Source organism: Chiloscyllium plagiosum, unplaced genomic scaffold (assembly GCF_037043375.1).
Source record: "Chiloscyllium plagiosum isolate Xiang-an unplaced genomic scaffold, Cpla_swu_hap1 HiC_scaffold_22, whole genome shotgun sequence".
NCBI classification, from domain to species: domain Eukaryota; kingdom Metazoa; phylum Chordata; class Chondrichthyes; order Orectolobiformes; family Hemiscylliidae; genus Chiloscyllium; species Chiloscyllium plagiosum.
In genome coordinates this window covers 10,765,283-10,792,572 of record NW_028270160.1, presented here as the reverse complement: position 1 = coordinate 10,792,572, position 27,290 = coordinate 10,765,283, and the positions used below count along the sequence as shown (strand labels likewise).

The window sequence follows — 27,290 nt, the reverse complement described above, 5'->3', positions numbered from 1 at the left end:
AGTTTTGAGAAGATTTGTAGCTCAGGTTGAGGTTCTGGATGTAGGTTTGCTCATGAGCTGGAAGGTTCATTTTCAGACATTTTGTCACCATACTTGGTAACATCTTCAGTGAGCCTCCGGATGAAGTACTGATGGTATGGCTAAACATGTCAATAGAAAGCGGGCCATGCCACCGGTGCTTCATCTGAAGACTCACTGATGATATTACCTAGTACGGTGACGAAACGTCTGAAAATGAGCCTTCCAGCTCAGCGAGCAAACCTACATCCAAATTCTATCTGGGTGCATCATGGCTTTGCCCAGGATCGTAAGAAACTACAGAGAGTTATGTCCATTACGCAAGCCAATCTCCCTTCTATGGATTCCATCTACATTTCTCATTGTCTCGGGGAAGCACCCAACATCATCATTACCTCCTACCCCAGTAATGCTCTCTTCTAGCCACCTCCATCAGGCAAAAGATACAGAAGCTTAAACGCTGTACCAACAGGTTAAAGAACAGTTTCTTCCCCGCTGTTATCAGATGGCTGAATGGACCTCTGATGACTCTTGCTTTGTACACCACCTGTACAGATGTAAACTCGTATTCCTCGCCTTGGTATAACAGCCTATAATTTATTTGTCCTTGGATATTATGATCTACTTGTACTACATGCAAAAACAAAACTTTTCACTGTACTGAGGTACTTGTGACAACAGTAAATCAAATCAAATCAAATCAGTCTTCAACAGAATCAATGCATCATGCTCTGGCTGGAAAAAAAATGCATTGAACTAAATGTATCATTGCCATGTTTGTATGCTTTATTATCATTTTGTGAAAAATGGGCAATTTGAGAGGGTACAGTTCATAAAACAAGTTGGTGCAAGAGGACTGAAGTCCAGATTTCTCTATTTGGTGAAATTAGTAGTCAATGTTTAAGAACTGCAAGACAGTACAAAGTAACAATGCAGTTTACACTTACAAAATTTTCCCACAGGTCAAAAAAAACCTTCTCAAAGATCAGAAATATCATTCTGAGGCCTATTTACATATTGCAAATCTTTACTGCTTGGCAGCTGTGCATAGTTAAGAGTATATATACTTCTATATATATTTTTTTTAAAAGAGCAAGTCAGTAACTCTAATAAATATTTGGCATCGCAATTTTCTCGACCTTCAGCTTAGAATCTCAACATACGATACAAGACTTGAAATGTTTAAATCTCTCCAGAGCAAAACAGCCAAATCTTGGTCATCGAGAATGATGAAACATGTTTTTTTGAATGCTTAAGATTGGCATCATGGCGAACTCTTATTTAGCAGGTGTGAACTCACCATCCAGTTGGTACATGAGATCATCCTTCATTTTATTGGGGTCCGACCAGAAAACAATGATTGCAAACTAGGATTCAATGGGGCCAAAATTGAAAGAAACAATGAAAATTGCTAAACCCGATGTCAGTTTGCTGCAGAGGTCTGTAAGACAGAAAACTGGTTCCCAGTTAAAAAAGAAAGCAACTGCACAGGGGTGAAAACAGAAAATACTGGAAAAGCTCAGCAGGTCTGGCAGTATCTATGAAGAGAAATTAGAGAATTCTGGACCCGAAATGTTCACTCTGCTTTCTCTCCATAGATGCTGCCAGACCTGCTGAGCTTTTCCAACAATTTCTGTTTTTGCTTCTGATCTCCAGCAAGTCTGTCAGTTTCAATTTTACAGTGGTCTTATCATTTGGGCAATATGTCTGTTAGATTTTGCACCCATAAGATTTTGGACCAAGGATTTTGATAATGGGAAAATTTTAATTTCCAGCACCTTAAACAATCTAGGTACATGCACTGATCTATTTCATTGTGACAGACAGCAGAAACTGGACTTTATTGTTGGCTTAGTTCCACGCAATGTCAATGCGCTATGTACATTCGGAAACACCCAGCTGTGAATGGGAAAGCCGTGATCCGTCTTCCTGGTGCCTGAATAAGCATCCCAGCATCCAGGTAATGGCAGAACATCTGGAAATCCAGGGAAACAAACAAATGCCCTTCCTCTGCTCATCGCCATTCCAAAGGCAAGAGATTGTCTTAATCCTTCACCACACTGAACAGCTGGAAATAAATGCAAGCAACTCACTGGAGGCTCTTCCACCCATCCATTCAGAAAGTTAGCAGCCAAAAGGAATTCCTGCCCAGCTTTCCAGGACATTCCTTCAAGCAAACACTCACAGTATATTTCACTCCTAGATGTGATTCCCATGTCCTTTCATAGTGTGGTGGATAGATACCAATCACTCAACACATTATTTCCACACCCTTCATTCTTTCACAGCACATGTTGCATTGGGGATTAGGCTACAGCAGCTAATGGAAAGTGTCTTGGACCCTGCTTAGGCTAAGTATGTGTCTTGAATCCTTTCAGAGGCTTTCTTTCCTGCCTTTCATGTACATAAGGACACACCTCACAATCTGTACCTCACTCCAACACTAATTATATTCATTACGGTATCAGTTTTCTGTTGAACATTTTGCCAATGTTACAGCATAGTTGACTCCCCTTCAGTGAAGACACAAGTTAACATACTCAGAGCAGCCTATATCTTCAGAAGTACTTCACTGGCTGGAAAGCACTGTGAGGTAGAAACATAGAAAATAGGAGCAGGAGTAGGTCATTCAGCCCTTTCAGCCTACACCACCATTTAGCATGATTATGACTGATCACGCAATCTCAGTATCCCATTCCCGCTTTCTCTCCATACCCCTTGATGCCTTTGGTCGTAAGAGCCATGTCCAGCTCCCTCTTGAATATGTCTAACAAACTGGCCCCAATAGCTTCCTGTGGGGAAGAATTCCACAGGTTCCCAACTCTGAGTAAAGAACTTCTTCCTCATCTCAGCCTTGAATGGTTTACCCCTTATTCGTGGACTGTGACCCCTTGTTCTGAACTTTCTGAACATCAGGAACATGCTTCCCATCCAGTCCCATCAGGATTTTCTATGGGACCCCCTCATTCTTCTAAATTCCAGTGAGTACAAGCCCAGACGGTCTAGTCTTTCCACATATGTTGGTCCAGCCATCCCGGGAATCAGTCTGGTGAACCTTTGCTGGACTCCCTCAATAATAAGAATGGCCTTTCTCAGACTAAGAGACCAAAACTGCACACACTGCTCGAGGTGTGGTCTCACCAAGGCTCTGTATAACTGCAGCATGACGTCCTTACTCCGATACTCAAATCCTCTCACTATGAAGGCCAATATGCCATTAGCTTTCCTCTCTGCATGCTGCACCTACATGCCAACCTTCAGCAACTGTTCCACCATGACACTCAACTCTCATTGCGCCTCACCTTCTCCAAAACTGCCACCATTCAGAAAATAATCGGCCTTCCCGTTTTTGTGACCAAAGTACATAATCTCACATTTATCCACATTGTACTTGCCAAGTATCTGCCCACTTAGCCAGTCTATCCAAGTCAATCTGCAGCCTCTTAGCATCCTCCTCCTGGCACACACTGCCACCCAGCTCAGTGCCATCTGCAAATTTGGTGATATGGCATTCAATTCCTTCATCCAAATCGTTAATGTCAGGATGGTCAGGAGGAGCCAACAACATTGCGATTTTATGACTAAACCAGAGACTGTGGACGCGTGTTCAAATCCCGCTGATTAAATAGTGGAATTTGAATTCAATGAAAATAAGGATGATCATGAAATCGTGAAGATTTCATCTGGTTCACTAATGCCCTTTAGAGAGGGAAGCAGCTGATCTCACCCACATGTGACTCCAGACTGCAATGTCACTGATTCTTAAATGCCCTCTGGCGATTAGAGATGGGCAATAAGTGCTGCCTGGCCAATGATACCCACACCCAATGAACGATTAAAAACAAAATATTAATGTGAGGCTTTCTTTCATTCGAATTGAGAAGGTTACGTCAGTAATTTCACCAGACTAGATATTCTAAGCAGGTGCGGAACAAGAGGAGAAGATAATTTAACAAAATAGAAAGCACCTAATTTCAAAATTCATAATTCAAGTTGCATTACAATAGGACAGAAACAACATAAGGGTTATACTGAAACATGAAGCACAGAGTCTGAAGTAACAGACCTGTGGGAACAGGAAGGGTGGGACGGGGAGAGAATACAAAAAAGGGAAAAAATATATATTGCACACGTTTTCTGGAGGAGGTTTGGAAACAAAAAGCTTATTCATTATTTGTGAGTTCATTGCTGGTGGAACACTTTTTTGCAAAATTGCATTGCGTCTCCAACCTTTGCATGAACCCATCCTTGTCAGTCACGCTGACAACCTCAGAAAGAAAGATAACATAACGCTGGAAAATGAATACGTTGACTGGTTACTGAGTCAGGCAACAGGTGAATGGTCCCAATGTCCAGTGATCACCAGACTCATCAATGTCTGAACCAATCAAATTGTCACTTTTCATTTAGTTGCCAATGGTCAAACCTGTAATAAATTACTAGATACTCCTGCACAAAATCTTCATCTTATTTTACGGCCAACCCCCCATTAAAACTTAAATCACACTAAGCCTCTGCTTCATTGACAAAAATGAATGTAGACTGAAATGTGAACAACTTACTGTTGGAGACCAGGAGCTGGAAGAACATAAAGCACTCTTTCTTCCCTGCACCACATTCCAATTCATGTCAACTCCTATTCAAGGAGATCATTGTACAGGAATGGTAGTACGAGTGCCTCAGGCCTTTCAAAGGATACATGGGTTCCAACAAAAGTTCGCTGATCTGAAACAATAACCCTGCTCTTCCCTCCTTCTCTGTAGCTGTGGCCTGACCCACCCAGAGTCCCAGTACATTTTCCCAAGATCTCCATCATCTGCAAGGCCTTGTTTTGTTTTATCTGAGACTTGACCAAAGCTACAGGTCTCGATTGGATTCTTGAACCAAAGGGTGGGAAGGTCCGGCCAGTTAGAAATCAGGACTAAGAAATAGATGGAGGAGGCTATTCAGCCCCTCAGAGATCAGGGTGGACCTGCTCCAGACCTCATTGCAGCTCCTCATAGCCTTCAATTTCATGATATTTCACAAATCTATAGTCCTCCTCCTTAAGTATTTTTTAGTACCAGCCTCCACAACTTTTTGGCTTAGAGAATTCCAGACATTCACTGCCATCCGGGAGAAGGGAGGTGTATATTTTACAGTGGGGGGAGTTTGTGGCATAGTGACAATGTCACAAGACTAGTGAGATTGTCACTGGGCTGGCCGTCCCAAATCCCTGGCCAATGGTGCGGCCACACTTGGAATATTGTGTTCAGTTCTGGTCGCCCCATTACAGGAAGGATGTGGAAGCATTGGAAAAGGCGCAGAGGAGATTTACCAGGATGTTGCCTGGTCTGGAGGGAAGGTCTTATGAGGAAAGGCTGAGAGACTTGGGTCTGTTCTCATTGGAAAGAAGAAGGCTAAGGGGGGATTTGATAGAGACATACAAGATGATCATAGAATTAGAAAGGGAGACAGTGAAAGACTTTTTCCCAGAATGATGACGTCAGCTTGTACGAGGTGGCATAACTAAAAATTGAGGGGTGATAGATTTAAGACAGATGTCAGAGGCAGGTTCTTTACGCAGAGAGTGGTAAGGGTGTGGAATGCCCTACCTGCTAATGTAGTCAACTCAACCACATTAGGGAGATTGTTTATCCTTAGATAAGCACATGAATGATTTTGGGATACTGTAGGGGGACGAGCTGAGAATGTCAATTCATGTCAACTCCTGCTCGAGGAATTGTACAGGAATAGTGGTACGATAGCCTTAGGCCTTTCAAAGGATATATGGGTTCCAACAAAAGTTCACTGATCTGAAACAATAACCCTGCTCTTCCTGACCCACCCAGAGTCCCAGCACATTTTCCCAACGGTGCAACATCGAGGGCCGAAGGACCTGTTCTGCACTGTATTGTTCTATGTTCTATGTTCTGGAGCCAAGAGTTCAAATCCCACCATATCAGACAATGACATTTAAATTCAATAAAATCTAAGGCCTCAGTGATGACTGTGCTGACCAAAAGTGATTGTCATAAAAACCCATCTAGTTCACTAACATCCTTTCAGAAACAAAACTTGCTGTCTTTACCTGATCAAGGCCTACATGTGACTCCAGACCCACAGCAATGTGGCTGACCCTTAACTGCCCTCTGGGCAATTAGGGATGAACAGGAAATGCTGACCTAGCTAAGAGATGCCCATGTCGCACAGATGAATAGATAAAAAGCAAAAGGAAAGTAAAAAGACATGTAAAACAGTGTCAGACCATCTTGAGAGACCTCATTACACCAATGAGAGAGGTCCAACCTTGCTTCATATACATGATCTATCTAACTGTGTTCTTATGACAGTGCTGGTCTGGAAAAACTTTTCCAGAATGTTCCAGCTCACTGCCTCAAATCTCCTCAATTGAAGGAAGGGGGCACACACTCTATACCTGGAGTTGCTGTGTCCCGTTCTAGGAACCACGGTTAGGAAGGATCCTTAGTGTTGAGCACCACAGATTTACTAGAATGATACTGGCATCTGACACCCTATATTTAATTCTCCAATGCCCAAGAATGGGTGACAGATGTGATGAATGATGACTAACTTCACCAACTGGATCAAACTCCAATCAATGAAATAGTAGTTTCTCAACCAGAGGCAGTTTCTAGGTCTGAGAGATCATTATGGAAGGCTAGTCTCCAGGGGAAAAAAGGAGGTAAAAACAATGACTGCAGATGCTGGAAACCAGTTTCTGGATCAGTGGTGCTGGAAGAGCACAGCAGTTCAGGCAGCATCCAAGGAGCTTCGAAATCGATGTTTTGGGCAAAAGCCCTTCATCAGGAAAAAAGGCAGTGAGCCTGGAGCGTGGAGAGATAAGCTAGAGGAGGGTGGGGGTGGGGAGAAAGTAGCATAGAGTACAATAGGTGAGTGGGGGAGTGGATGAAGGTGATAGGTCAGGGAGGAGAGGGTGGAGTGGATAGGTGGAAAAGGAGATAGGCAGGTAGAACAAGTCCGGACAAGTCATGGGGACAGTGCTGAGCTGGAAGTTTGGAACTAGGGTGAGGTGGGGGAAGGGGAAATGAGGAAACTGTTGAAGTCTACATTGATGCCCTGGGGTTGAAGTGTTCCGAGGCGGAAGATGAGGCGTTCTTCCTCCAGGCGTCTGGTGGTGAGGGAGCGGCGGTGGAGGAGGCCCAGGACCTCCATGTCCTCGGCAGAGTGGGAGGGGGAGTTAAAATGTTGGGCCACGGGGCGGTGTGGTTGATTGGTGCGGGTGTCTCTGAGATGTTCCCTAAAGTGCTCTGCTAGGAGGCGCCCAGTCTTCCCAATGTAGAGGAGACCACATCGGGAGCAATGGATACAATAAATGATATTAGTGGATGTGCAGGTAAAACTTTGATGGATGTGGAAGGCTCCTTTAGGGCCTTGGATGGAGGTGAGGGAGGAGGTGTGGGCGCAGGTTTTACAGTTCCTGCGGTGGCAGGGGAAAGTGCCAGGATGGGTGGGTGGGTTGTAGGGGGGCGTGGACCTGAACAGGTAGTCACGGAGGGAACAGTCTTTGCGGAAGGCGGAAAGGGGTGGGGAGGGAAATATATCCCTGGTGGTGGGGTCTGTTTGAAGGTGGCGGAAATGTCGGCGGATGATTTGGTTTATGCGAAGGTTGGTAGGGTGGAAGGTGAGCACCAGGGGCGTTCTGTCCAGGGGACCCAATCAGGAGACGAGGAACAGGGCAAATGGAGGCAAGGACTGGGAACCTGGTGACGAGCCCCCTATCCCCATTCCTGCTTGAGATTAGCCTCAGATTTGGGTAAATTGGAGACCAGGTTTCCCCAGGATAATCCAGCCACTATTGCCACCTGATGAGAAGGAGGACAATGGGTTGATGGTGAGGTGAGCTCCTGATTGGCAGTTAATTGGCCAATTAAGGGCCTTAATTGCTGGCGAGTCAAGAGAGTTCCCGATGGATCATCTTGACAAGCGCAGAGGTGGTGGGAACAGGGGAGAAAGACAACCTCTCCAGCTCTCCTCCACAAACATCTCGCTACCTGTGGGGACGGGTAAGTTGCACTCCAATGGTGATTCTGGGTGAAGAGATGACACAAACTAGAGTTGTTCTCCCTGGAATTGAATAGGTTAAGGGGCGATTTGCTCAGATTTTTCGAGCTGTTCAAGGAAAGCAAGAGGGTGGATATAGAAAAACTATTTCTGCTGATTGGAGAGTCCAGAAGGAGGGGGGAGTCATTAAAATTGAGAACCAGACCTTTCCGGAAGTCTGGCAGAGTGGTAGATGGCTGGAATTCTTTTCTGCAAAAAGTAAGTTGTGCTATACCTATTGTAAAATTTCAATCTGGGATTTAAAGCTTTTTTTTGTTAGTCCAAGTTATGAAGGGAAACTGGCACAGATAGGTAGATTGAGTATATCGCAAATCAGCCACAACCTCAGGGATTCATGCAAAGAGGCTCAGCTTGGGGATAACTGGCCTCTTCCTATAGACTTTAGATTCCAACTCAGGAGCCAGGGAAAGTGTGAGGCCCAGGAAATACTTCAACAAATCACTTTGTGTCTTCAAAAAGAGATGAAGCAAGAGATTACAAAAGCAGGAAAGAGGAGGAGATTCTCAGAGCTGGTCCTCAAATGTATGTGTGTCTGTGTGTGGTGTGTCTGTGTGTGGCGTGTCTGTGTGTGGCGTGTGGCGTGTCTGTGTGTATATGTGTGTATGTATGTGTGTCTGTGTGTGGCATGTGGTGTGTGTGTGTGTGTGTGTCTGTGTGTGTATGTGTATCTGTGTGTGGCGTGTGGTGTGTCTGTGTGTATATGTATGTGTGTCTGTGTGTGGCATGTGGTGTGTGTGTGTGTCTGTGTGTGTATGTGTATCTGTGTGTGGCGTGTCTGTGTGTATATGTGTGTATGTATGTGTGTCTGTGTGTGGCATGTGGTGTGTGTGTGTGTCTGTGTGTGTATGTGTATCTGTGTGTGGCGTGTGGTGTGTCTGTGTGTGTGAGTGTGTCTGTGTGTGGTGTGTCTGTGTGTGGAGTGTGGTGTGTCTGTGTGTGTCTGTGTATAGAAATGTGGCTGTGTGTGTGCCTGTGTGTGTCTGTGAGTGTGAGTGTGCGTGCGCGCGTGTGTGTCTGAGAGTGAGAGTGTCAGCCTGTGTGTGTGCGTGTCAGATACCATACAAATTTAGGCAAAGAGTTTTAAATTGGTGGCAATTTTGAAAAATGCCCCCAAAACTGGAGTGTCTAAACATTGATTTTTCCTCAGTACTCGTACTTAATCAAACAGGCCTGATATGGAGTGCAAATATCCAAATTCCCCTTCCCATTGAGAAACTGTTGGATGTAATGATATGCTGATGATGCCAGATCAGCCTGAGATATGGAAGGTTCTGTTGAAGTTAGTGCATCCGTAATACTTGGTTTTTTATTTGGTCTCTGAGCAGACTTGGGCCTCCTTCAGTGCTGCCAGGGTTTCTTGTCAACTCCTCTGTGCTCAGAGATGTGTTTGTAGCGGCACTTGTCTCCAAAATGGCAGCCAGTCGTACGCCAAAAGTAGCATTCATCGCCGTCAACCGGGCCTCGACGTTTTGACCTGACAGTGAAACAGCGACAAACATTTTAAGACTTGAAAAGCATAGAAACACAGAAAATAGGTGCAGGAGTAGGCCATTTGGCCCTTCGAGCCTGCACCACCATTCAATATGACTGTGGGGTATCATGTAATCTCAGTGTCCCATTCCCGCTCTCTCCCCATACCCCTTGATCCCTTTAGCCACAAGGGCCATGTCCAGCTCCCTTTTGAATGTATCTGACTAACTGGCCCCAACAGCTTTCTCTGGGAGAGAATTCCACAGGTTCACAACTCTGTGTGTGAAAACATTCTTCCTTATCTCAGCCCTGAATAGCTTACCCCTATTGATCCCAGTTCTGAATGTCCCCAACATCGGGAACATTCTTTCCGCATCTAGCCTGTCCAGTCCCATCAGGATTTTATATGTTCCTATGAAATTCTCCCCCTTATTCTTCTAAATTCCAGTCAAGCCCAGTCAATCCAGTCTTTCTTCAGATGTCAGTCCTGCCATCCCAGGAATCAGTCTGTTTTCGTGTTTCTCTTCATCCGACTCTAAAATCCAAACCAATCAGCCAAACACAACGATGAAGGACATTGTGTTAAAACTTGTTGAAGTTAAGTACCCCAGATGCCAGATAGTAACAGTGATATTTTAATTATGAAACACATTCACAGGCTAAGGAATAAATGGGGCTGCGTGGTGGCTCAGTGGTTAGCAATGCTGCATCACAGTGCCAGGAACCTGGATTCGATTCCAGCCTGTACGAAGCTTGCACATTCTCTCCATGTCTGCGTGGGTTTGCTCCAGTTTCCTCCCACAATCCAAAGTTGTGCAGGTTAGGTGAATTAGCCAGGCTAAAATTGCCCATAGTGCCCAGGGTAGGGGAATGGGTCTGGGTGGGTTACTCTTCGGAAGGCTGGTGTAGACTTGTTGGGCCAAAGGGCCTGTTTCCATACTGTTGGGAATCTAATCTAGATGGGTATATGACTGGGAAGGGTTTCAAGGGATATGGGCTAAATGCTAGCAAAGGGTATCTGGTTGGCATGGATGAGTTGGACCGAAGGGTCTGTTTCCGTGCTGTACATGACTCTAACTCACCCACATGCTGTGGTCCCACTTATGGGTTGAGGTGACACTCGCACTGGGGTAGAGGGTTTCTGCAATGGAGAACTTCGTTTATTCAGATGTCTGTCAGGGTATTTAATTAGCAGCTTTGTGTTCTCGATCTCCTTGCCCTGCGGATCAAAGAGAGAATCACTCACAAATGCAAACAAAACGTGACTCGACACTGCCCGATACCATCAGAAAGATGCTAAATACCAGAAGGTTTCAAGCTTCAGCCCTTCTGTGTCATCAGGATGGGCAATAAGCACCACCCCAGACTCTCTACGTAGAAACAGAAGCTATTTGATCAACCTGGGTGACATAGTGGTTAGCACAGCTGCCTCACAGCACCAGGGTCCCAGGTTCGATTCCACCCTCGGGCAACTGTCTGTGTGGAGTTTGCATATTCTCCCAATGTCTGTGAGAGATTCCTCTGGGTACTCAGGCTTCCTCCTGCAGTCCAAAGATGTGCAGATTAGGTGAATTAGCCATGGGAAATTCCCCATCGTGCATAGGTTAGGTGGATTAGCCACGGGATATACAGGGTTAGGGTTGGGGTGGGAAGCAAGTCTGAGTGAGATGCTCTTCAGAGGGTCGGTATGGACTTGCTGGTCCAAATGGCCTGTTTCCAAACTGTAGGGATTCTATGGGGAAAAAGAACATTCCTTGTGGTAGCACCCAGCAAATCAGAAGACACCATCACTTTTCTGATGTCATGTGAAGTGATGTTGCAACTGTACAGGACTTTGGTTAGGCCACATTTGGAGTACTGTGTGCAGTTCTGGTCGCCTCACTTTAGGAAAGATGTGGAAGCTATGGAGAGGGTGCAGAGAAGATTTACCAGGATGTTGCCTGGAATGGAGAATAGGTCGTACGAGGATAGGTTGAGAGTGCTAGGCCTTTTCTCGTTGGAACAGCGAAGGATGAGGGGTGACTTGATAGAGGTTTATAAGATGATCAGAGGAATAGATAGACAGTCAGAAACTTTTTCCCCGGGTACAACAGAGTGTTACAAGGGGACATAAATTTAAGGTGAAGGGTGGAAGGTATAGGGGAGATGTCAGGGGTGGGTTCTTTACCCAGAGAGTGGTGGGGGCATGGAATGCGCTGCCTGTGGGAGTGGTAGAGTCAGAATCTTTGGTGACCTTTAAGCGGCAATTGGATAGGTACATGGATGGGTGCTTAATATAGGACAAATGTTTGGCACAACATCGTGGGCCGAAGGGCCTGTTCTGTGCTGTATTGTTCTATGTTCTATGTTCTATGTGTACAAAGTTGTGCAATATATATGTACTGTGCATTCCATTGAGCAGACTGTTTACAACAACAATAATTTAGAATTATGTTGAGCCCAAATGATCGATGCTAATATTTATGCTTTACACAAGCCTACCGAAGCTTACTTCATTGCACCTCAACCACATCTAACTTCCTAACTTCCCTGTTAAATGCAGCTTTGTTACTCACTCAACTCATCCTTGCAGTCACAAGTCGCCTATTCTCATCATTTTCCAAGTACAAACATCTCTTCTGAATGCATTCAGAAGGTGCTATTCTAAAGAAAGATTGAGCAGTTTAGGCCTATACTCTCTGGATTTTAAGTTTAGGAAAATGGAGGAGATCTAATTGAGGTCTCTAAGATGCTAAAGGGGATTGACAAAGTAGAGGTAGAGAGAATGTTTCCTTATGTGGGGTCAGTCTAGAATGAGAAGTCATAGGTTTAGGAGAAGGGATGGCAGATTTTAAAATGGAGAGGAGGAGGACTTACTTCTCTCTAGGGGTTGGGAATCTGTGGCATGGTGGCTCAGTGGTTAGCACTGCTGCCTCACAGCGCCAGGGACCTGGGTTTGATTCCACTCTTGGGGTGAATGTCTGTGTGGAGTTTGCACATTTTCCCAGTGTCTGCGTGGGTTTCCACTGGGTGTTCTGGTTTCCTCCCTCAACCCAAAGATGTACATGTTACGGTAGATTGGCCATGCTAAATTGCCTGTAGTGTTCAGGGATGTGTAGGTAAGGTGTATTAGTCAGAGGTAAGTGTAGGGGAATGGGTCTGGGTGGGTTACCCCTCAGGAGGTTGGTGTGGACTTGTTGGGCCGAAGGGCCTGTTTCCATACTGTAGGGATTTTGTGGAAGAGAACGGTGACACTGAATAAATTCAAGGAGGAGAGAGACAGATTTTTAATTAGTAAGGGGTATGGGGAACAGGCAGGAGAGTGGAGCTGAGGCCAGAATGAGCTCAGCCATGATTGTATTAAATGGTGGGGCAGGGCTCAAGGGGCCTCCTGCTCCTGGTTCTTACTGTTTGTTCAGAAGGGTTGAAGTAGCAGGGTGGCAGGAGAAGTCACTGCTCGTTGGCTGCTCTTCAGCTGTCCCACCCTAGTGACTGCAATCTCCCGAAGGTTGAAAATGTCGATCCGAAAGGAACGAAATCACAAACCTCAGCCACAATGGAAATGACCACATGACCCCCAGTTAAATCACACTTAGAAACTACAGTGCTGTCAGAAACTGGGGTTAATCCATGTGCAAACTATCCTCCACTGACTGCATTTAACCAGAGAAACTATTTGCCTGTTAGTGGAGGACATTGCTCTAGTTTCAGTCACAAGTTATATTTGTAAATATCGCCCATGCCTAGTGATGTAGTGCTGTCAATATCCAGCATTTTATTCCCAGGGCAAGTCAAAAAAGCATACAAAAATATCTTTTCAGAGCAGAACTGAGTGATAATTACCTTGTGCCATTTACAAGTCACACTTCACATCAATGAATCGGGAGACTTGCACGTGCAAGGATGGGTGACTAAAGGGACAAACCCAAAGAGCAAAACCTTTCCCAACTTACCTGCAATGCCTCCAATGCTTTAGCAGCTGCTGCATGGCACTTAAAGTTGACAAATGCACAGAAACGCTCGTGTAGCACCCGGATACTTTCGATCTCCCCATAACTAGAAGGAAGCAATTAGAAGTAAATCAAATATTCTCTGGTCACATCTAATTGTTCTTATTCAAGATGTACCCTCACCAAGCTGGAGAGACATTGCACAACACAAAGAGGAGACGATTTTAAGAATCCAGACTTCAACTTAGAGACATAGAGTCACAGAGATGTACAGCATGGAAACAGACCCTTCGGTCCAACCCATCCATGCTGACCAGATATCCCACCCAATCTTAGTCCCACCTGCCAGCACCCGGCCCATATCCCTCCAAACCCTTCCTATCCATATACCCATCCAAATGCCTCTTAAATCTTGCAACCGTACCAGCCTCCACCACTTCCTCTGGGAGTTCATTCCATACATGTACCACCCTCTGTGTGTAAATGTTGCCCCTTAGGATTCTTTTATATCTTTCCCCTCTCACCCTAAACATATGCCCTCTAGTTCTGGACTCCCCCACCCCAGGGAAGAGAATTTGTCTATTTATCTTATCCATGCCCCTCATAATTTTATAGACCCCTATAAGGTCACCCCTCAGCCTCCGATGCTCCAGGAAAAACAGCCCTAGCCTATTCAACCTCTCCCTATAGCTCAAATCCTCCAACCCTGGTAATATCCTTATAAATCTTTTCTGAACCTTTTCAAATTTCACAACATCCTTCCGATAGGAAGGAGACCAGAATTGCACACAATATTCCAAACGTGGCCTCACCAATGTCCTGTACAGCCACAACATGACTTCCCAATTCCAGTACTCAATACTCTGACCAATACCAAACACTTTCTTCACTATCCTATCTACCTGCAACTCTACTTTCAAGAAGCTATGAACCTGCATTCCGAGGTCAGCAACACTCCCAAGGACCTTACCATTAAATGTATAAGTCCTGCTAAGATTTGCTTTCCCAAAATGCAGCACCTCGCATTTATCTGAATTAAATCCATCTGCCAAACTTGCGCTGGTATTTGGCACCACTAGGCTACAATGGAGGAGGGGGAGTCTAACAAATGATTGATAAGTTTGGAGAGACCGTGAATAAACTGGAATTTATATGTCTCTTAATCACATCCCACCAAGAGTACTTAACCTTTCTCATTTATCTGATTTTACTCTGCGAATCTGTTGCTAAGTAGACACATGGAAACAGAAGGGAGGCTAGTAGCACAGGAAGGGAAATGTGTTCTTCATTACAGCCTCTGACAAAGTGGAGGGACACATTAGAGAAAATATTTTCGACAGCAGCTAGCGCAGTGTAAGGAATTACACAGATTTACTCAGCAAAGGAGGCCCTTCAGGTACTGGCCTGCACTTGCTCTTGAAAAGATCAGTTCAATTAGTCCCTGTCCCTGCTCTCTCCCTGTGACTCTGCAAAGTGTTCCTTTTGAGTACTATTCCCTTTTCAAAATTATTACTAAAACTGTTAACATAAGCCCATCCTGATGCATCGCAGCTTGGTATAGTAACTGTTCTACCCAAGACCACAAGAAATTACAGAGAGTTGTGAACACAGCCCAGTCCATCAGGCAAACCAACCTTCCACCCATTGACTCTGTCTACACTTCCCACTGCCTCGGGGAAACAGCCAACGTCATTAATAAACCCCTCCCACCCCGATACTCCCTTCCATCGGGCAGAAGATACAAAGGTTTAAAAATGTGCACCAACAGATTTAAGAACAGCTTCCTTCCCGCTGTTATGAAAGTTATGAATAGACCTCTCATATATTCGAGTTGATCTTTCTCCACACCCTCTCTACAGCTATAACACTATATTCTGTATTCTGCTACATTACCAGGATGTACTTCTGTAAGATATGATCTGCCTACATAGCAGGCAAAACAATACTTTTCACTGGATCTCAGTGCGTGTGACAATATTAAAGCAAATCAATAAGAGCTTGCAAAAAACATTCTCCCAATCCGACTACTGCTTATCTAAAATCTTAAATCAGGTTCCCTGGTTACTGCTCCTATTGTTAATGCAAAGAACGTCACCTTGCTTCATTTTCTGGGTTTTTCTCCCCCAAAGTCAACCCGTTCAGAGATTTTAGGACACACCTCTGGAGCAAGTGGGACTTGAACCTCAGTCCTCCTGGCTTAGAAGCAGGGGCACTACCACAGCACCCACTCCCTGCTTCAAGGTAATTTCCAATCACCCGGTTCAGAGATGTTATTCCACGTCTTTGGAGCATGTGAGGCTTCAAACAGGATCTCCTGCCTTAGAGGCAGGGACGCCACCATACCACAAGAAATCCCCACCCTCTTGCTTCAATAAAACGCTTCATAAATATGAAACAACTGCCACTTGAATCTGCTCCATTTTGCTATTAGATTACAGACAACGGATACTTTAGGTCCATTTAGTTTCCTTCGCTCTGGGTCACCAGTTACCATTACATTACGGACAACAGTTTGATGACTTTAACACTAGTCCTCCGGGAGTGAGGCAGGTAATAAGAGGGAGAAATATGGCTAATTCTACTCCTCTCTATATTGGTGCTGACGATAAACACCCCCGCACCGTGATAATTACCAAAGTCAGCTCACTGTCACAGAATGGGGATCGAACCTGGGGATTTTCCATTCAGTTCCACACAGGGTGGGATGATCAATTCGCAAGTGTTAAGGTGGAATCAGATTTACTGTGGTCCCTGAGAGATGGAGAGGCTGAATTTCAAGGCAAAATCCAGAGGGTTCTCCGATGTAATCAAGGCAGGAGATGTAAATCGAGTGTTTAACTGCATTTAGGTGGTGGGCTGTAACTGGGTATCAATTCAAAACCCGATCTATTCGAGCAGACTGTAACTCTGGTAATGAGCTCCGCAAATTAAACAAGAAAAAATGAGGTTCCAGTTCTACTCTCTACCCCTGCCTTACTACAATAGGACAGAAATCCAAATATTTGTCTAGATACTGTCTCACAAGGGTGTTGTTATTTAATATAAACCATACCTGTTCTGATAAGATAGAAAATCAGAAACCTCCATTTTGTCCAGATGGATGAGAAGGCCCTGTTACCTCATACTTACATGGATCATCACAATATTCATCCCAGGAACACCAAACAGGCTTCTTCAGTAGAGACAGCAAGTGCTTCCGAAGGAAATTGGATACAATTCGGTTTAAGTCGAATTTTCAAAAGACGAAAATGGTTTGCGGCAAAACAATAACTTGCCCTTTGCTGGCAACCAAGTGAATCCTAATCCAGGCCGAACACTTCCTGGCAACTCCCGCGGGCCCTTTAATAGGAGCAGAGTAGCATACTCCGAGGGGTCAAAGTGTGGTGCCAGTGTCAGCTCCGGTGGCTGCTCATGTCAGATTAACCTTCAGGCAGAGTCACAACATTTGTATACACACAGCGCATTGAGTCCTTCAGGACCAACTCTCTGAAAGATAAGGTATGAATAAAAACATCCTCCTTATTTCTCAAAGGAAGTTGAACCACCTACAATAGCAAATGAGCCTATGAGTCTCTGTCACACTGAGGTAATTTGCTGAGGTATTCATATCTTGTGATGGTGACTGTCTAGAGGTGCTACTGATGTCTCACCATCAGGAGTGATATTGTCCGTCCTTCATGTCTGTGTTGCATAGTTTTTTTCTTTCATGGGCTGCAGTTCCTCTTCTAAAATTTACTTATCCTGACACATTACCACAACGTTTTGCTCCAGATCAGTCACTCACTGACATCCGCCAAGTTGTTTCAAGGGGTTAAAATCCATTTGGGACTTACTGCTTTGTTCCTTAAGAACTCCCAGCTCAGTGTGAAGCATTTTGTTTTATACTCTAGATCCTTCTAATTCTATCAAAGCTTTCAGTCCATTATAGTCACGGTCATAGAGTCATACAGCACGGAAGCAGACCCTTCGGCCCAACCAGTCCATGCCGATCATAATCCCAAACTAAACTAGTCCCACTTGCCTGCGCTTGGCCCATATCCCTTCAAACATTTCTTATCCACGAAGTTTTAAACATTGTAATTGTACCCACATCCACCAGATCCTCTGCAAGTTCATTTCCAAGCTCGAGCCAATCCCTGTGTAAAAAAAGTTCTCTCTTATGTCTTTTTAAATCTTTCTCCTCTCACCTTAAAAATATGGCCCCTGGTCTTGAAATCCCTCACCCTAGGGAAAAGACCCCTTGCCATTCACCTTATCTATGCCCCTCATGATTTTAAAATCTCTATATGGTCACCCTCAACCTCCTACACTCCAGTGAAAACAGTCCCAGCCTATCCAGTCTCTTTTTATAACTCAAATCCTCCAGTCCCATAACATCCTGGTTAATCTCTTCTGAAGCTTCCCCAGCTTGATAACATCCTTCCTATAACAGGGCAACTAGAACTGGACACAGTACTCTAAAAGTAGCTTCACCAATGTCCTATATAACCTCAACATTACATCCCAACTCCTATACTCAAAGGTCTGATCAATAAGGCAAGCGTGCTCAATGCCTTCTTAACCACCCTGTTTTTATGTGATGTAAACTTCAAAGAATTACGCACCTGAACCTCTAGGTCTCTCCATTTTACAACATGTTGTCTCCTTCATAACGTGCTCTGACTGTCCAACTTTGAAACCTAGCCTTTTCCACTTGCTGCTCCAGTAATTGTTTATTCTTCTCTATTTACCTGCTTATGTTCTTTCAGCTGGGCATGATTATTGACATTTATTTACGAAGAGACTATCAGATGGGTGATTTGCAGCTCCATCTGTTTTTGCAGGTCTGTCACTTTCTCTAGAACTGCTTTGAGTTCAAGCCGACGTTTCTGTAGCTGCTTCTGGTGAGCTTGATGGGTTTTATTGTGTGCATTACTCCAGACCTTCCTGTACATCAGCAATCTTTCAATTGGATTGATGACAAAGGGTTTGTAGTTCATGTTGTACCCTTTCTCTTTCTTCCAGTTGTTCATTCATTTTAATGAGCAGAGTGGAACTATCCACAACAGACGTTATCTTTCAGAGATGGCATTCTCAAGTTTGGATTTATCCTGGTTTAATTGTTTATCCTTTTCCTCTGAAGTTTCATTTGTCTCAGCAGGGACTGAGATTTTAACTCCACCAATTCAGAAGAGAGTGATGTGTACTATTGTTCTTTTACATTTAGTTCTGCAAGTATTTCTTGAATACAGTAGTCAATTGCAATCCCTGTTGTCTGATGTTTGACTGATTCCATGGGTTCTGAAGGGTTCAAGGTCACTTCATGTTGGTTCAGGAGAGTCTATGATGTGGAACATCTGCAGTGTCTGGATGGATCAATTGGAATCGCACTCCAGCATTATTGATCCTGCATATGGGATTGGTGAACTGTTGTATTTTGGAAGTTTTACATTTGTATGGTTCATCATGGTTTCCTATGTCTGTGGGTACATGAATATTTTTAAAGAATTTGTAGTGGTAGTTATTTAAAACTTGCTCCGGTGTTAGCCAACAACAATAAATAGTTAGGGGAGGTGGCGGCATTGTGGTGATGTCACTGAATTTTATTAGGAGGTCTGCTGTGTCCCAATTTAAACTAGGAAATGTTCTTACACAATGCCTTTGATCTCCCCTTGCTTGTTATTGATACAGCACATACTCTGATCACACGCCTTTCTCAAATGAATTGAACTGACCTCTCAATACAGATTTGCTTACCACCTAGCTGTGTTTACAACCCACTCTGACGATGTAATGAACAAAGACATCATAGGGGGTCTCATGCATTTTAGCACAACTTAAGAGTACCCACTATTTATTTCACCTGTAGATTGACTTGTTTAATGACTGTTTGAGCATAACCAGCCTCATTAGTGCGATGTTCCCCAATGCTGTTCCCCAGATCATATTAATGATATCGATCTATTAATCAATCACTCATCATGGATTGATGAACACGGTGAGTTGGTTTATTTAAAATAGTAAAACACATTACAAGTTACACAGCAAACTGACTGATTTGCGTGTGTAATTTACAAACTCTCAGCCTGACAGAGTCACAATATTGTATATATACAGGACATAGAATGCTTAAACATGAATTTTCTTAAAGGCAAGGTACGCACATGACAGGAGATACCAGAACTAAATGCTTCTTGGATGTTAAGGAAACCAAGCACTGAATAATTGTAGTTTGCAGAACACAGCATTCATTAAATTCCTCAGCTGTGTTACAGATTTTTTCTGTCCACACAACAACAGTCACATGCATTTATATGACACCTTTAACACAGTGAGACATCCACTCCCTCGACCAATGATGCGCAGAGGCAGCAGTTTGTACCAGCACTGCAGCAACTCACCAAAGACTCCTTCTAAACAGTGACCTCTACCCCCTGGAAGGATAAGGACAACACATACACAGCATCTGCAGGCTCTGCTCCACAACATCTGGACTTGGAACTACATTGCCGCTCCTTCACTGTCACTGGGCAAAAGTCCTGGAACTCCCTTCCAAATAGCACTGTGGGTGTCTCTGTGCCCCAGGGGCTGCAGTGCTTGAAAGAGGCAGCACACCACCATCTTCTCCAGGACAATTAGAGATGGGCAATAAATCAGATATTGCCAAAGATGCCCATGAAATAAGAGTCTTAAAGATTAAGATGCAACATTATCAGAGAAAATTTGATACTGTGCCACGTATTCAGATGGGTGACCCAACACTTGGTCAGCAAGCTTTGTTCTGAGCATTTATTTGAAGTTACAAAGCAAATTCATGAGAAGCAGAGAGAATATTCCCCAATTTAGGCACTGTTAGGTATTCCCGCCGATAGTCTAACAAAGAACAGCAGGGATCCAGAAGAGGCCAGAATTGGAGGAGTGCAGAGTTGGGGTAGTGACGGGGGAGAAGGGAGGCCATGGAGGGATTTGAAAACAAGGCTGCATATGTAATGGGAATCTCAGCACTAAAAGTAGCCTTAGCTGGAGGGTTAGATAGGGTGGACAGGGAGAGCCTTTTTCCAAGAATGGTGACGGCGAGCACAAGGGGACATAGCTTTAAATTGAGGGGTGATAGATATAGGACAGATGTCAGAGGTAGTTTCTTTACTCAGAGAGTAGTAAGGGTATGGAATGCTTTGCCTGCAATGGTAGTAGATTCGCCAACTTTAAGTACATTTAAGTCGTCATTGGACAAGCATATGGACTTTCTCCTATGGACGTACATGGAATAGTGTAGGTTAGATGGGCTTCAGATTGGTATGATAGGTCGGCGCAACATCGAGGGCCAAAGAGCTTGTACTGCGCTGTAATGTTCTAAGTTCTATGTCGCTAGAGAAACTCAGCAGGTCTGGCAGCAACTGCAGAGAAAAAAAACAAGTGTTTTCATTTCGAGTGAAGTTCTGAAGAACTGGACTTGAAACATTAGCTCTGTTTCTCTCTCTCCACAGCTGCTGCCAGACCTGCTGAGTTTCTCCAGCAATTACTGCTTTGGTTTCACGTCTCTAGCATCCGCTGCTCTTTATTTTATGAAGAGGTGCGGGCACCATTTACTTCAGAATTCGACCTGAAACAGAAAGTCTGCTTTCTCTGCCGGACCTACTGACAGTCTCCAGGAATTGCTGTTTTAGCTGGAGCTGTTCAGCGGTCTAAGCCAGCTGACAACAACGCGGTCATCTGTGAATGTATCTCAAATAGATGACAAACTTTGACTGATCAGAATGCGGAATCGAGCTAGTTTGAGTCTTACGACCACTGCAGTTACTCCCTCAAATGACTGACAGCTTGCCAGTGGAAATTCCTGGATTTAATAAGGGTGGTACCATTCTGTTTGTGATTTTGCAGGATGCAGGCAGCACTGGCACAGGTACTGAGCAAGATAAAAGCTACTCTTGTTCCAAGACATCTATTGCATGCTCTTTAACTAAATAGCTTGTGATGTAATGTATGATTTAAATCATTAGTTCAAAGCCTCATGAGCAATGTGTCTCGACAGAGCACGTTTGACTCTCCTGCCCCTTAAAACATCAAATTATCCCATGTCAATATTTAATTTTCCTTGCCTTATTCAGAACAGCTTATTTGTGCAGCGGTGTCATTAACTAGAAGACTTGACACAGGGGAGTTCCTGGCAGCACAGAGAAAGTCTCTCTCTCTCTGTATAGTATGCACCGACACACCTATAAGTCCCTTCATAAAGGGCAGTTTTGTAACGTCGGTATACAGAAATACTCAAAAGCAGCAATCATCAGTTCAGACAGCGCTTTCAAGAGCAAAATGAGTTCCTAAATAGAAGTGCGCAAATAAAACCAAATAGGACTGGGGTTTGCGATTAGAAAGTTGCTCACAAGGATAGCTTTGTTAGAAATCTTTATGTTGCTGCTACCTTTTAATTGGATTCAAGCCATTTTCTGAGTGATAGAAAAAGAAATTGCTTTGGATGGTACCTTTCCAGGATGTCCCAAATTGCTTTGCAATGAAGCACGTTTTAAATGTCAAAGTAGTCACTGGCGTAATGAAATACTAACAGCACGTTTGCACACAACCAGCTTTCACTAACAGCAACATAATAATATTCTGTTTTTGAGATGTTGTGTGAAGGGTAGACATTGGCAAGGATACTGGCAATATCTTCTTTGTCCTTCAACATACTGCCATGTGACCACTGTATATTCGTACACTCCTACATTGTGGAAGCAAACCATTCAGCCCATCGAGTCCGAACTGACCCTCTGAAGAGCATCCCACCCAAACCCACACCTGTAACCCTCCATTTCCAATGGCTAAACCACCTCGCCTACACATCCCTGAACACGATGGGACAATTTAGCATGGCCAATTCACCTGACCTGCACCTCTCTGGATGGTGGGAGGAAACCGGAGCACCCAGAGCAAACCCACGCAGACACAGGGAGAATGTTCAAACTCCACACACAGTTGCCCGAGGGTGGAATCGTGCTCGGATCCCTGGCGCTAACCACTGAGCCACCGTGCCACCCCAATCTCTGTCTGTATAACTCTGTCTGAAACAACAGATTGGGCCTCTGTAATGTCCAAGATAGTCATTCAATAATGTAGCACTCCCTCACTACCGCATTCAAGTGTCAACCTGGGGTTTTGTGTACAAGCACAGACAATGCTAAAGAAACACAGCAGGTTTGGAGAGAGCCACAGAGTTAATGTTTCACATCTATATGACAGTTCAGAAGAAGAAAATTCTGAAGAGTCTCACTGGACTTGAAACGTCAATTTTGTTTCTCTCTCCACAAATGCTACCCCACCTGCTGCGTTTCTCCAGCACTCCCTGGGTTTGTTTCTTGCATTTTTACCTTAATTTTTCGAAACAAGTCTCTGAGTGGTGCTTGACCCAAAAATGCTTTACTTAGAGGGAAAAGTGTTGCGTAAGGTAATGTTCTGAAAGGGTCAATGATGGATGTTGCATGAAGCACCAAACAAGCTGATGTCCTGGATGGAGAGAAGGAGGGTCTCGCTCTGAATCCCAATCAGATCAGACATACCATCCCTGGCTTTTAGTCTTAGTAATGTAACTGGCGAATGTAACTTGTACCTTCTGCTAACACACAGAAAACAACATTGTACTGTTAAGTCAAGTGTTTCTTCTTTTTAAGACGTGGAGGAGCTGGTGTTGGACTGGGGTGGACAAAGTTCAAAATCACATGACACCAGGTTATAGTCCAACAGGTTTATTTGAAAATTCATGCTTTCAGAGCCAAACTCCTTAGTGATGTTGCTCTGAAAGCTTGTATTTTAAATAAACCTGTTGGACTATAACCTGGTGTCATGGGATTTTCAACTTTCTTGTTAAGACTCACTGGTGGTTCAACCCCTCCCACTGTTAACCAAACAGGCCAATATACCCAGTATAGAAAGGAGGGTCAGTGGCAGCACCCATGAGTTGGTAGTTGGTTGATTCTGTGGCAAATATAACTTAAACTACCCGCAGAGCTACAGCGACTAGCTCATTGCATTTGTAAAATTCTACCATTCCAACTCAGTGCGACTTGTGTAAGGGAACACTATCCTGACCCAGGAGGCAGGCTCTTCCGAAGTTGGAATCACTGTAATGGACAGGCTAGAAGGCTAGTCCCCTTATTATGTAAATCTTGCCCGACAGCAGAATATGAATGTTGTAGGTGGGAAATTAATTGCACCCATCAAGAAAGGAGTTAAGTGGTGTCACAAACTTGTGCATTTTTAAAATCAAGATGTGGAAGAAGTTGTTATTCATTAGTTTGAAAGTAGTGATGGAAAAGGATAGACCAGATCTAAAAGTTGAAGTTCTACATTGGAGGAAGGCTAATTTTGACGGCATTAGGCAAGAACTTTCACAAGCTGACTGGGGGCAGATGTTCGCAGTAAAGGGACGGCTGGAAAATGTGAAGCCTTCAGAAATGAAATAATGAGAGTCCAGAGATAGTATATTCCTGTTAGAATGAAAGGAAAGGCTGGTAGGTATAGGGAATGCTGGATGACTAAAGAAATTGAGGGTTTGGTTAAGAAAAAGAAGGAAACATATGTCAGGTATAGACAGGACAGATTGAGTGAGTCCTTAAAAGAGTATAAAGGCAGTAGGAATATACTTAAGAGGGAAATCAGGAGGGCAAAAAGGGGACATGAGATAGCTTTGGCAAATAGGGTAAAGGAGAATCCAAAGGGTTTTTACAAATACATTAAGGACAAAAGGGTAACTAGGGAGAGAATAGGGCCCCTCAAAGATCAGCAAGGTGGCCTTTGTGTGGAGCCACAGGAGATGGCAGAGATACTAAACAAGTATTTTGCATCAGTGTTTACTGTGGACAAGGACATGGAGAATATAGAATGTCGGGAAATAGATGGTGAAAAATGACCATATTATAGAGGAGGAAGTGCTGCATGTCTTGAAATGCATAGAAGTGGATAAATCCCCAGGACCTGATCAGGTGTATCCTCGAATTCTGTGGGAAGCTAGGGAAATGATTGCTGGGCCTCTTGCTAAGATATTTGTATCATTGATAGTCACAGGTGAGGTGCCGGAAGACTGGAGGTTGGCTAATGTGATGCCACTGTTTAAGAAGGGCAGTAAGGACAAGCCAGGGAACTATAGACCAGTAGGTGGTGGGCAAGTTGTTGGAGGGAATCCTGAGGGACAGGATGTACATGTATTTGGAAAGGCAAGGACTGATTAGGGATAGTCAACATGGCTTTGTGCATGGGAAATCATGTCTCATAAACTTGATTGAGTTTTTTGAAGTAACAAAGAGGATTGATGAGGGCAGAGCGGTAGATGTGATCTATATGGACTTCAGTAAAGCGTTCGACAAGGTTCCCCATTGGAGACTGATTAGATCTCACGGAATACAGGGAGAACTAGCCATTTGGATACAGAACTGGCTCAAAGGTAGAAGACAGAGGGTGGTGGTGGAGGGTTGTTTTTCAGACTGTGACCAGTGGAGTGCCACAAGGATTGGTGCTGGGTCCACTGCTTTTCATCATTTATATAAATGATTTGGATATGAACATAAGAGGTATAGTCAGTAAGTTTGCAGATAACACCAAAATTGGAGGTGTAGTGGACAGCGATGAAGGTTTCCTCACATTACAGCAGGATGTTGATCAGATGGGCCAATGGGCTGAGAAGTGGCAGATGGAGTTTAATTCAGATAAATGCGAGGTGCTGCATTTTGGGAAAGCAAATCTTAGCAGGACTTATACCTATGGAGTGTTGTTGAACAAAGAGACCTTGGAGTGGAGTTGCAGGTAGATAAGATAGTGAAGAAGGTGTTTGGCATGCTTTCCTTTATTGGTCAGAGTATTGAGTACAGGAGGAGAAAGTGAGGTCTGCAGATGCTGGAGATCAGAGCTGAAAATGTGTTGCTGGAAAAGCGCAGCAGGTCAGGCAGCATCCAGGGAACAGGAGAATCGACGTTTCGGGCATAAGCCCTTCTTCAGGAGTACAGGAGTTGGGAGGTCATGTTGCGACTGTACAGGACATTGGTTAGGCCACTTTTGAAATATTGCGTGCAATTCTGGTCTCCTTCCTAATGGAAGGATGTTGTGAAAGTTGAAAGATTTCAGAAAAGATTTACAAGGATGTTGTCAGGGTTAGAGGATTTGAGTTATAGGGAGAGGTTGAATAGGCTGGGGCTGTTTTCTCTGGAGTGTCGGAGGCTGAGGGGTGACCTTATAGAGGTTTATAAAATCATGAAGGACATGGATAGTATAAGTAGACAAAGTCTTTTCCCTGGGGTGGGTGAGTCCAGAACTAGACGGCATAGGTTTAGGCTAAGAGTGGAATGATATAAAAGACACCTAAGGGGAAACATTTTTACATAGAGGGTGGTGCGTGTATGAAATGAGCTGCCAGAGGAATTGGAGGCTGGTACAATTGCAACATTTACAAGGCATCCAAATGGGTATATGAATATGAAGGGTTAGGAGGGATATGAGCCAGGTGCTGGCAGGTGGGACTAGATTGGGTTGGGATATCTGGTCGGCATGGATGGGTTGGACCGAAGGGTCTGTTTCCATGCTGTACATCTCTATGACTCTATAACTAAGTGTTATTAATAACTATTCTTATTTATATCTCTTTGATCAATCTATTTGATATTTGAAGTTGAGAATGAGGAGAAGCTGTTCATCTGTTCATCTAGTGGCCCAGGTCATGTTCTGGGGACCTGGGTTCAAATTCTGCCACAGCAGATGGAATAAATACCTGGAATTAAGAGTCTAATGATGACTATGAATCGAATGTCACGAAAAAACATCTGGTTTTTTCGGTAAGGCAGCTGCCATTCTGGCCTCCATGTGACTCCAGACCCTCAGCAATGTGATTGACTCTTAACTTCTCTCTGGGCAATTAGGGCCAGGCAATAAATGCTGCCCAGCCAGAGATATCCTCATCCTGTCATTGAATAACAAAACAAAAATCACTCTCTAACCTATTATCGATAGCATGTGGCTTTACTGTCTCTCATTATTTGTTATTTTCATTTCATTAGCTTCTGGTTTTGATCATGAGCTTCCCTTTCCACATTTTGTTTTGGCTTTTCTTGTCTTTGTTTCGAGAATATGTCATACCTTCTCATCTATTCTCCTAGTTGCTCCAGCGTTGCTCCCCCAGCACATCCCAAGCCCAGGGTCACTGTTTCTCCTTTCCTCACCATTCCATACAAAGCTCCCAGATTGAATTGTGCCTCCTGCCCCTTCCCTAGGGACGCTGGTCACTCACCTTTCCTTATCCGTCCCATATACTGTACTCCTTGCATTCCCATTTGTAGCCGAATACAACATTAGCCCAGAGACACAGCTCAGGGTAAAATGTATCAACTCCATATTTGGGTTTTGGGGAAAAGCCCTAAACTTCCCTGAAAACAATCTTAAGGCCCGAAGAAGATAATTTGTTTAGAATGTAATTACATGATTGTCATAATTGTTTAAAGTACGTTCAAATCCTTAATCTTAGATTTTTACACATGTCAGTTATAGAAACTGAAAAACATATTCAGAAATAATTTTGAATGATGTTTTGGAAAACTAAGGACCAGATTACACATGATATATTGGAACCATAACAACAATAGAACAGTTTTAACATTGGAATGCCTATTAGAGGGCCATCTACAGGACTAATACGTTTCAACAATAATAACTTTTAATGAAATACACATCCCAGGCATCAAATGTAACTGATAATGAATTGGTTAAAGTAGATATTTTAAGAGGGCTGAAGGTTTGTGATCCGATTCCAGAGACTTGTGCACAAATGTCCGA

At 43.9% G+C, this 27,290-nt stretch overlaps 1 protein-coding gene across 6 annotated transcripts in view; it reads right to left on the bottom strand.

Annotated features, from left to right (window-relative positions):
- Window positions 1-783: 783 nt before the first annotated feature.
- LOC122561319 (uncharacterized) overlaps window positions 784-27,290 on the bottom strand; it is a 164,785-nt gene continuing 138,278 nt past the window's right edge. For 4 of the 6 annotated variants that reach the window (XM_043713011.2, XM_087998748.1, XM_043713012.2 and 1 more), the window contains 3 exons: window positions 13,506-13,608; window positions 10,656-10,792; window positions 784-9,577 (listed from right to left, as the gene is read on the bottom strand). In XM_043713011.2, the coding sequence (XP_043568946.1) occupies window positions 9,442-9,577; window positions 10,656-10,792; window positions 13,506-13,608 (376 nt within the window). In that variant the 3' untranslated portion in view covers window positions 784-9,441. Of the gene's footprint in view, window positions 9,578-10,655; window positions 10,793-13,505; window positions 13,609-19,471; window positions 20,170-27,290 lie in introns of those variants that run through there. The other 2 variants (XM_043713013.2, XM_087998747.1) reach the window with 2 other exon arrangements.